General features: G+C 39.2%; 1 protein-coding gene across 2 annotated transcripts in view; it reads left to right on the forward strand.

The window, feature by feature from the left end:
• nptnb (neuroplastin b) overlaps positions 1-12,249 on the forward strand; it is a 29,162-nt gene that overhangs the window by 2,009 nt on the left and 14,904 nt on the right. The window contains exon 2 of one of the 2 annotated variants that reach the window (XM_067594470.1): positions 10,055-10,402. The exons of the other annotated variant lie outside the window; for it this stretch is intronic. Within the exon in view, the coding sequence (XP_067450571.1) occupies positions 10,055-10,402 (348 nt within the window). The remainder of the gene's footprint in view (positions 1-10,054; positions 10,403-12,249) is intronic. 2 annotated transcript variants of the gene reach the window in all.

Raw genomic sequence — 12,249 nt, forward strand, 5'->3', positions numbered from 1 at the left:
TTTTGCAAATATCTGAAATGGAAAATGTTCAAAATTACTTATGTCTGAACAACAAGCTAATTTTACACGATCAGATAAGCTACATCTTCATCTTGTGAGGAGACAAAAACACTAAACTACCACAGCAGTTACATAACAAAATATTATCCCTTGAATTCCTTTCTTTTTTCTTTGTTAATTTCTTGGAGGTGCTTGAAGTGTGTGTGAGTGCACGGCGAGGCCTTCTCTGATCTTGCTATCTGGAAAATCAAATACCCAATAATCCCACTATTGTTTGATAAAGCTCAAGCAAAGGCATTCCAAACACTTCCTGTGGTCTTTGTCCAGTGTTAGTGCCCACTCACTGGGGCCCAGTTCATACCACAGAAACACACACACACACACACACACACACACACATACAACCAGGGGTCAGTTGGAGACAGACTGCTGCCCCCTAGTCACTACATGTGTTTGTGCTTCATCTGTTTTATGTAGAGATCCTAAATTCTAATCTCCAGACATATCTCATGCTCAGCAAACAGACCCTACATTAATTACAGGTATGATCATAATAGGCTACAGTTAGTGCTGTTTTTATATTTGGTCACATTGCATGCATCCAAAAGCCATTTCATTTCTCTCTCACAGTTCAGATTAAGGGTAATCAGTGCATGGCTTCTTACGCAATGCTAGATTTTCCTGTGATAGTACAGAGTTCAGGCAGTGACGTGGGGAGAATAATAATTATAAGTGCATGAGATGTAATCACTGCATCTGGGAAGCAGAGGGAATTCACGCCATTATTCTCTCATGTTCAGGGAAAAGTAGGCCTACTATAGGTGGTCGGCTTCTGCGACAGATATTTGGAGGACTGTAAATAGCATCCGTCCATTCTGCCTTGTTTCTATTTTTATCACTGAGACACAGCACTGAGAACTGTGGCTTTAAGGTCCTTTTGTGAAAGTGAATCCATTAACTCTTAATGGACGGCCTCCTTGTGCACAGCTGCACAACCTCCTAAAGACTTGCTAGGTGGTTGCGAACTATTTAAGCTGATGTGAGATGATGTGATCTTTATGCAAAGAAAATAAAGACTGTTGAGAAGGTGGCTGGGGCTGACCTGAAGGAAGTGCTTTTCTGTCTTACATAATTTCCCCCCACGAACCATGTAGCCCACTCTGACTGCCGACACTGTCGTTATATTATCACTGCCTGTGTGAATAATAGACAGATAGATAGATAGTTTATTAGCCACACGACCGAGGCTGGTGGAATTTTTTTTTTCAGTACAGTATATTAAACTCTGCAGCACAAATACATAAATGGACAACAGCTAACAATTAATATTATCATGACACAATACAGGCATGCAGTCAACATATCATCACAGAAACATAGTACACACAAGAATATACAGTTGGTGCATGGTAATGCATGTCAGTAGTATGGGAGGAGGAGGTTCGATGGAGGAGTTCAGAGTCCTAATGGCTAAGGGGAAAAAGCTGTTTGTGAAGCGTTTAGTCTTAGTGGGCAGTGACCTGTAGCGCCTCCCTGAGGGAAGGACTGGAAGAGGTTATGAGCAGGATGTGAGGGGTCAGAGATGATCTTCTTTGCTCACACAGTTCGGTGACTATGTAGAGATTCAAATGAGGGAAGTGGGTTGCCTATGATTTTGGATGACTTGTTGAGAATCTGCTGTAGTGTAATGACCTGATACAATTACTTGCATGTTAAAAATTAACTATTTATATTTGTTCATATTGATGTAACTGATTAGAGCACATAGGTTCACAGTACATTAAAGTACAAAGACATCATGTAGAGGGGGCTATGCCCACATGCACTGCAATGTGTATGGAAATTACAATATACAGTTTTTTGTCAATACTTGGCCCTCTAGTTCTTCTGTATGCCACTTGTGCCAAGAAATGTTATCAACAGAGGCCAACTCCCCATTTTGAGATAAGCATACCACTCAATCAATAGACGCACTGTTTATGATGCGGCAACTTGTCCATTATCATGTTTCTGTCCATGCTCTGGACAAAGGTACATTTGTGAGTCTGGAAAATATGCTGTCGGACTCAAGCCAGCTCTTACAGTGAGTCATGCTTGCCTACTGTGAAATCTGATATGGACTGCACTGATTAGGAGCGGCATCACACAGTATAAAGCACACTGCAGTCATATACTCATACACAACTGTAAGGGGAGGAATGTTTTTTTTTTTTTAATAGTGATATGCTCAAGAAAGGCTTTTGTTCAGCATGCATGCTGTTTTTTCAGCACCACCCTGCTTCACATTCATACATTTACACATATTCACAGCTGGAAGCTCCCCAATTTAGCCATAACCCTGTACTACTGGCTCTTCTGCAGGAACAACTCAGGTTAAGCATGGTACACAAGGGCAGCTCAGAGACAGAATACTCAAAGATGTTATTTTCATGTATACCTGGCCACATTTCTCCCATCAGCCTGGGAATTTTAACTAGTGACATTGCAGACACAATTTAAGAATTATTGTGTTATTACGATGATGGGAATCAGTGTCCCGTGACATATCTACCTAAGTGCTGCTTCGGTTTTTACATCAAATCATTTGAATTCCCTTGTTTTGACCTCTGAAAGGGAAGTAGGAAGTGTTCGCTGGTTGTGATTAGAGGATGGGATTAGAGCATTTCTACCCAGCACAGGGGTTATTGGGATTTAAATCTCATTAAACTGTTGCCTCTCTTCTGTGATCTGAATGACAGACTCAAGTATTATCACTGAAATGGAAATGGTCGCCCCCAATGCCTGCTTTTCTGGAAATTCAGCCTTACAAATAACAGCAATATTTTATCACAGTGACATTAAATTAGGTTTATCAGTGATGTGATACTGTGAGTGAGGAAAACTACAACCACTCTGTCAGGGCCTTGTGTACACAATTGCAGCCTCTTTGACAGGTCAAACTGTCAGCTGCTCACTACATACTGTATCCCACCTACAAAGTGTATTCCAAGTGTGCAAATTCTTATATGAATTCAAATACTTGATGATTGTGACTTAAAGACAGTAATTTCCTACCACGTGAGCTGTTTTAGCAGTATTTAGTAAAGTAGTATTATCAGAGCAATTTGGTACTAAACCAAATTGAGTAATATCACATGGCCTCTACACATTGAATAGCATTCTCCTTGTATAATATTTCAACACTGATATAACTACTTGCCTGTAGGGATAGAAAACTGTTTGTTTTGCTCACATCCACTTCTTTTTACTGCTGACGTTACTTACTACATACCATTTATCTATACCTTCCATGTATCTATGATGTTATGCTCATTTTAGCATGGCTGAATATCAACTTGCATCTTGGTTGATACATGTAATCCATTATAGCAAACATTTAGGCCAATTTATTCATTTATTAATTACTTTGGAAAGGGGTATTGGTATTTCTGTTGCAAATTACTTCTTGGTTAGATTTTTCAACAACAAAGCTTGTGAATGCCATGTTTTTTTCAACAGCTAACCCTTAAACCTGTTTTGTGTGTGCACAAGAACAAGAAAAACTGTAAAACCAGTCTCTTCCCACATGGATTAGACAGTACAGTTTTGATTGTGTCCTATATCAAACACGTTACTAGTGTCCAAAGGATGATTTTTAAACTTTACTGAAAAATAATAGAAGGCACTGGATGTTTGGAAGGTAGGAAACTCATCTTAAAACTAATTTTTAAAAAACTAATTTTTAAAAAAAACGGAACGGAATCTAAAGAAATGGTTGGCAGTAATTTAAAGCACATGTGATTTGTAGTTAATGTGCTATTACATGAAAACCACAAATATGGCCCTTTAGAGTTGTTTAACTTTTTGACAGAGCAGGGAGGGTATCAAGGTGTGTATTTAACTTTAGGCAGTGTGAAAAAGTTACTACCCTCATATAGATAAAAAAAAAAAAAGTAGAGAGAGGGTGAAGAAAAAAGAAAACAAACAAAACATGTCCATAAAGAGGTCCCCATATTGTGACAAATTATCAGAATATTGATCTCTCACACAGGTGTTCTCAGTTGTGCCTATTTCGACCTTCTCTCAGGACTGCGTAGATGCCTGCAGACTGTGGATGACTGACACTCCCTGACTCACCCTATTTGTTTTGTGGTTCCTGTTAGGGCAGGACAAGTTACACCTTTATGATTTGGAGTCATTAGAGATTGGTGACCATGACTCACTCCCAGGGTAGCTCTGCCAAACTTTCACCCAAAATGAACTCTAAATCAACCAGAAAACCCGAAAACACCTGTTTGGCTACGGTTGGCCTCTACCTGCAAGTGACGAAGAAAAACAACCAATTTCCTCATCTAAAAAAAAAAAAAATATATATATATATATATATATATATCTAAACAATGGTCACAACTATAAACTATTATGTCATACAAATGACCTGCAAATAACTACCATTGTACCATACAGGTACAACACAGATGCACCCACACCCACTAACTCAAATATACACACACTGCCTAGCACATAACCAGTTCAGTGGCCCTAGGGGGTTTCCTACTCGCTGCTTTCTCTGTCTGTGTTGTGGGACTGTGGACGGGGATCCAGGTTGTAGGCAGGCTGCTGACTCACTCTCAGGATGCATGGTGGTTGTGTGTGGTTTGCCGTCAGTCCTCGGGGGAGCTCTCTCTTCTCTACCTACATCAGCCGAGTATGTAGGTTGTAATGACTATGACTTCCATACAGCCTCAGACAGAGCTTGTCACAGAAAACCACAGGTTATTTTGCAATGCTGTTGTGTACATGTCAGATGGGAGTAAAATGAGCTGAAGCGTGTTAGTCAGATATTGGACCGTGAAGGACTTCATTATTTTGTGTTGAATCATTTCTGTTAAAACATCTACTCATAAATGTTTGCCCTCCTTGGTTAGATTCCATACAAACCACCACAGCAACTACACCTCTGCACGCATTAAATTGTAGCTCTTATAATCTTCTTTTGCAAATCCTGCATTTTGAGATGCAACACCCCTCACTTACTATGTGATCAGCTGACAACCCACCACCAAATCACTGTCCATGTGGTTAATATTATAGTTTGTATTCATTATTTAAAGTGATATTTTCATTTACTATAATTCAAAGCAAACCTTCCAGTCTACGTGTCTTTAGTAGGTCAGGTAGTTTAGAACATGGTCACCACCAGCATTCAGGATTTATCCCAGCTGTAAATATTGCAAAGATCCACTTTGTGGTGGACTGTTTTATGTTTTATTATTTCCTATGTCAACTTATGGCTTGTTAGATCTTGTTTTAATGTGTAACTGTGTGCTAACACTGCCAGTGACTTCACGTGTGGCCAAGTCACCAAGTCTCTTGCAGCCAATAGCTTGCAATTGCAAACTATAGCTTGTAGGCACTGCTGTCCATTATGTGAATTTTAAGGCATTATACAAACCACAGTAGTAGTAACATGGTAGAAATGTTAAATTGTAGTAAAATGCATAGAAACACTAATTTAGATTATGTTAATTTTATATATAGGTTTTTACCATGTGATTAGTCAATTCATCGATTAGTTGAATCAAGTTTAGTTTTAGAAACATAAAATTTACGTAAACATTAACAATTTTAATCATAGATTTATAGTTAAAGTTATATACCAAGCAAAAAGGTGAGAGATTGCTGCTTTTATATCGTTATAAATTGACTATTTTTGCATTTGGACTTTCTGACAAAACAATCAATTTGAAGACATCATCTTAGGTGCTGTGAAATTGGAGACTCTCCTAAGAAAAATAACACAATAGGTCAGTCGCGCAAAAACGACATATAATTATGTTTGAGTGACAGATGCCATCTAGTGGTCATAGTTATTATGAACCGGAGCAGTGGCGCAGTTGAGATGTCGTCTATACAAGTTGACAAATTTCTTCATTTTGGATGTGGTGGGTCAGGTGGGACGGTATAACACAACAGTGGTCTTTGCCACAGGAAACCACTGTTCATTTCATAGTGTCATCATGTCATAAAACATTATTTAACAGTGATTTGTTACAGTTTTGGAAAGCACAGACAAATGATGTCCTGCCAAGTACTGCGCCAGATTAGAAAAAGCTCCCATGTGTCATTCTGGAGTTTTTGTTTTTTGTTGTTTTTTTTACATTTTACTGATTTTAGACCAGACAATACACAATTAATTGAAAAATAGATCAACAATAAATAAGTAATTCAATTATTCATGTTTGTTGCAGCCCTAAAAGCCTACATAATTTTCCTTTCCTTTTTCTTTTTACTGATGTCCACATAAAATAAAAAGGCAGCCAGATGTGCCTACTAAAGATAACTAAGTAAAGATGTTACCATCATCTTTTTTTTCTTGTTTTGCATTTGTGAAGAACACACTGATTGGAACTGAAGTCAACACATCTGCCCTTCAGTTGGTAGATATGCTGACAGCAGTCCTGCTCATTTGCAGACAGAGTTCTGAACGCTGTTCATCTTTCTTCTGTCTCAAAGTTGCTGAGATCTGTCCACCATCCATGGCTCCATTCTTAGTCACTTATTTCCCAGCACAGCTTTGAAATGAATGAGTACCGGCTGCTTTGTATTTTGTTTTCACTGGCAGTGTAAGAACCTTGTTTAAACAACACACAAATTGGTCTGCTCATTGGTTGAGTGTTGTCTCTAGTTCTGTGCATATTCCTCCACAGAGCCTCTCGGAGCCTGAATTTAAATCAGGCTCTTCCTTTTTCTGATTTAATTTGCCATCACCTTGGAGGACATTCTTTACTTTTTTTTAAGCAGATACTTCACTGTGATTATGAGCACTTACGCATGGCTGGCAATAGCTATCTGTGCCATGTGCCAAGCCAGTTTACTGCCATACCCATAGTCATAGTAAAGGATGCCATAGTAAATGTTCTGTCAAATTGAAATATTGCTTTAACAGTGTAGGCGGATAGGCTTGGATTCACCCTCTGGGATTATGTGGTGAGCTTGATGGGCCCAGATGTTTCCAGAGAAAAGAAACAAATGCTAATTACTCTGCATATCTCTAGGCATCGTGCATAGAAACGCAAGTCGTAAGCACCTAATATCCTCAGACTCATCTTCTAGCAGGAAGACTGCAATTTTTTTTCTTTTTGCTAAAATCTCTTCACTATTCTTCCTATCATCCAATTTATTTCCACGTGGCTGTGAGTCGGGAACTGGTGTTGGGCAACAGACTTGTTACCATGGTGCCAACTAAAATCCATGTATTGTCAAGTGTGTGAAATATTTTGGCTGTACTTTGGTGGCCTGTTAGAGTCCATTGTATAGATCACACTGGCCTCAAGCTTTGCAAACACTGCATTATAGAATTATGGAAAAGGACTATATAAACCATGGAAAGCTAAAACTTAAACTTCCAATAAAATTATTTAAATGTAATTGCCTTCATTGTGGGGGTGAGATGAATACCGCAGTTTTTTACACTTCTTCCACTGGCTTCTACATTCTTATCTGTTCATGTACTTATGATACATTACTTTGAGCTGGGCAGACAGATCTGGGAGGGCCTGTAAGCTGTTGTATTTAGACACAAGAGACCATAGGCTCTCTGTTCCCATTTCCTGTACAAAAATTCAGGCCAGAGTTGAAGCAGTGTTTTTTTCTGATTTATTTAAGCACATGTGGTTTACAGCTGACAGGCTGCAGGGGAAGCAGAGAACAGTGTCTGTGGTCCAGGTGATTTGTCATTAGATGAGGTTCATTAGGGCTGGCAGTGTATTGTTGGGCTAACTACTGATGTGGAACAGGAGCATGAATCAGGCACAAACAGAGAGTGGTACATTTAGAGTTGTGGTAATAATGCATATGGATCCCATTTTATTATGAATTCCACTGCATTTCAGAAATGAAATGTGTTTCCTATTCCACACTGCAGTAAGGTAGTCCACTGATGAAAATCAGGGTTGTTTGTCTGAGAAACAGTGGTCTAAAAGCCAGTGGCATGTATTGGGGATTCACATTATGTGCATATTCAGGTTTACATGTTTTAAAAAGACAATTCAACTGTTTGTGATTTCAAAATGTCATCTCAGTCCTTTAGTGAAAGGAGAAGCTGGTTGAACGATCCTTTTCTACTGTAACCATAAATGAATTTTGAGAAACTGCTCTTAAAGTCCTGCTTATCCAAAATGAAAGCTGGTTGACCTAATTTTTGGAGCTGAGAGCTGATATGGATTAAGATAGATTAGGTTTATACAGACATACATACACTTACATCTATTTGTGACAATTTCCCTGAAAATTTTAGGTAAAAAAACTATGAGAAGTGGCATCTGTATTTAAATGTGCTGATTATTGTTGAAGTAAAATAAATGCATTTGTATAATGGCAATTTAGAACTCAGACTTTTAAAAGTCATATGTGAAAAATAATTCAGAATCTTTTAATAATCAGGATTATTTAACATGCTACAATATCATCAACAAGAATTTGACAACCAATTATGAGAAAACAGTGGCACAAGAAGACCCTGGGTTCGAATCTGTGTTAGGCCAACAGGTGACTCTAAATTGCCTGTAGGTGTGAATGTAAGTGTGAATTTGTATGTTAGCCCTGTGACAGACTGGCATTGTGTCCAGGGTGGACCCTGCCTCTCACCCAGCGTGTGATGGTAATCCAGCACCCTGCACTACTGATGGAAACAGGAGACTGGTGTACCATATCAAAAAATGTATGAAAAACTCATACATATACAATCTTGTATAATATTATTAAGCAACTGTGATGACGATTGAGTCAAAAACGCAATAAATAAAATAAAAATAGATCAAATAAAAAGGGGGTTAAGAGCTAAATTGCTTTATAACTGGACGTATAAAGGCACGGCAAACCAAAAATGAATTGCTTTTTCATTCGCCCATGGTGCAACTTTCAAAATTTCATTACTAATCCTAAGAATATTCTGAGCCATCCTTCTAACTAACAAACTAACTTACTAACATCCGTGGTTGAGGGAATAACCTTATAGTTGTAAGATGCTCACTAGACTGAAAGCCACAGATATAGTCCCAAGCAGACGCGTACACAGACAGCTGCGGACACCACATGCGCAGTAGATTGGTGTCTACAGGAAGACAGCCTTGTGACCGCGCGGACTGGCGCGGACAAGTCCACATGGTCACAACAAATTGCAGTTATGCGGATTTCTGCACAGAGCCCACGCATACACCCTCTGATGACGAAATTTACATCACGGGGACCCTAGTGGACCCTCACATAGTCGCAGACGCTAAGGTATAATTTCAGCTTAAGAACGCACATCATTGTACCTTTTTAATTTGACATTTATTCCTCTGACAGAGGTGTCTGTGAGACTTAGGCTCATGGAGAACATTTCTTAGCCACTGATTTAGATGAAACAAATAAATTCCCAAGCCGGTTCTTATTCAGCACTGACAAATACAAGGCACACTTGTGAGAAATTTTCATTTCAATGAGCTCAAGTAGGAGTGGTGCCACTGACTGTTGCAACAGAGTACATTTAGAAAAGGGTTGGGTGATTGTTCACCTACTTGACAAGGTTCTGATAAACAAACCTATAAGAAACCGCCAGAGGCTGATTAAACTCAGGTAGAATGCTTAATCGTTCTCCCCTTCATCACATATTTACTGAATATTTTGTGAAATTACATGTACTACGTTCAGTGTATTGTAACAAATGTTTACACTGTTTGTTTCAAGCATAGGCACATGAAAGGTTAAATATGAGAGAGAAAAAGACAGAAAATACACAAGATACTAACCCTATTTGCTGGCATGAACATGGGACTGGTTGACTATGACTTTGTCTGACAGGTCAATGGCCTTAGTGGGCCAGGGAACCTTGACGTTGAACGGACTGGATTTAGACAATCATTGACCTTTTCTTTTTCCACCTATCACTGATTTGAGGCTTGCTTCTTTTTCATTTCCCTTAAATCATCCTCTCTTTTGTTTGTATGTACTCTGATCCCACTTAATTTGCTTCTCCATCCCTCTTCTGCCGTTTCTTTCCCTGCCATCCCGATACACTTTTCCTCTCCAGCTGGGTTTGTGAAGTCGCCAATGTCTGAGACTAAGCTTACGGGGGACACCTTTGAGCTGTACTGCGACGTGGTTGGTAACCCCACTCCAGAGATCCAGTGGTGGTATGCCGAGATCAACCGGGCCGACTCCTTCAAGCAGCTGTGGGATGGAGCCCGCAAGCGTCGGGTATCTATCAACACGGCCTACGGTGCCAATGGGGTTAGTGTGCTTGGCATCACTCGCCTCACACTGGAGGACTCTGGGACCTATGAGTGCCGGGCCAGCAACGACCCCAAGCGCAATGACCTCCGACAAAACCCTGCCATCACCTGGATCCGCGCTCAGGCCACCATTTTGGTGCTACAGAGTGAGTGGTCTATGTCCTGTAGTACCTAGATCGTGAACGAACTAACAATCCCCTGTCCCAACCACTCCAACCCGTAAAAACTCTCAAGAGCCCACCCTCACCACAGCGGTCACTGGCCAGACAAAAATAAAACAAACGCCAACCACGTTATTCATTTTAATTTTTTAAAAAGTTGTTTTATATGAAAATATTCTGTCTAAATCCCTTATGCCAGTGTTGCGTCTATCTAGTGTCTATCTACGTTTCCCTCTTTCCTCCCACACCAAACCTTTGTTCGTACTGTCTCTTGTGTCCTTTTACAATATTCTGATCATTATCTTTTTCTCTGTATCCTAGTTTCACCCATTCCCTATTCCTGGATTTATTTGTGATAGTTATTCCCTTAATATTATGTTGTGTCTCTTGCGTTGCGTGGATTGTTTTATTTACTTCAAAGCCCTGCCTGCTAAATGCAGCAGAAACCTAGTGGTGCTTTGAAGTAATGGTGCTTTTGATTTGGCTTTCTCACTCTGGGCAAAGTGTAAATGGGACTGTAAGAAGACACAAGGAGGGATCCGATAAGGTGTAAAAGAGTGATTCCTGCTGTCAACTCTTTCGTGATAAAAGCAATCATTTTCTACTTTCAAATTTGTGTGTGGTAATCCAATAAAGGATAAGACCACGTGAGGGCCTTGAGTGTCTCATTTCTCTTTCAGATGAGACAGACATTTCTCTTCTACAAAATAGTCTCTCTGGACTCTCCTGTGCATTGTGTAACCTTGTGCCTTCTCAGCCACTAAGCGTGTGACTGTGAATCAGTAATGACATTATATCCTTTAACCCTTTGCTCTGTGCACTCAAACATTCAAACAAACTGAATTTTAACTGGACCCTTCTAATCTGTGCATGCTTCAGTGCTCTGCCCACTGGAGCACAGGGAGATGTGGAATGTTGTTAGTCATAGTGAAGCTCTCTGAGAAGCTTAGAGGAGTCTGATCCTTGCTGGCTCTTCTGATTGGACTGACAAATTTTGATTTCTGTGTGAACACAATTTGAATAGGTGTAGGGCTGATGCAATTTAAACTTATAAAAAGTGCAATGGACAGCAGCTTTTCACTTGTCTCATTTACTTGTTTACTACCTTCCTACTTTTTATAAACATGCAATTCAAATCCTTACTCAATATATTCTGTCATTACTGAGCAGTAAATGTTCTTTGCATATACATGTAATATCCAAGTTATTACATGTATATAACAGGCTATACATAATAGCCCATTTATGTGAATGTATAGTTTGTAGCTGCGGGAACATGCTGAAGTCTGAATGTCTTGTTGGCCTTGTAGTTTTGCTTAATTTAGATTGTGAATCACTCCAAATCAATATACCCTAAATCAGTATATTTATGTAGTAATTCATTTCCATTATAAAGGTTTAATTATTACTCTTTTTGGCATTTGTATTTTCAAGTAATTGCAGTTTTAATGTTGAATTCTCCAAAAACATGCATGCATGGATAAAATCTACTGGAGATGCATCTTTTTAACATGTGCTTCCTACATGTGCTTAAAGTGATACTCTAACCAAAATCTTTCCACTGAGTATGAAACCATCAAAATGTTTACAGTTTTCTTAATAAATTAATAGTTCTATATTTTGGAAAATAGGCTTATTTGCTTTCTTTCAAAGAGTTAGATGAGAAGATCAATACCACTCTCATGTTTGTACAGTAAATATGAAGCAAGTATGAAGGAGTTAGCTTAGCATAAAGACTGGAAACATGGGGGAACAGCTAGCATGGCTCTGTTCAAAGGTTAAAAAAATGCCAACCAGCACCTAAAGCTCCCTAATTACCACAGTATATCTTG

The sequence above is a fragment of the Thunnus thynnus genome, chromosome 1 (assembly GCF_963924715.1).
Source record: "Thunnus thynnus chromosome 1, fThuThy2.1, whole genome shotgun sequence".
Classification (NCBI taxonomy): Eukaryota; Metazoa; Chordata; class Actinopteri; order Scombriformes; family Scombridae; genus Thunnus; species Thunnus thynnus.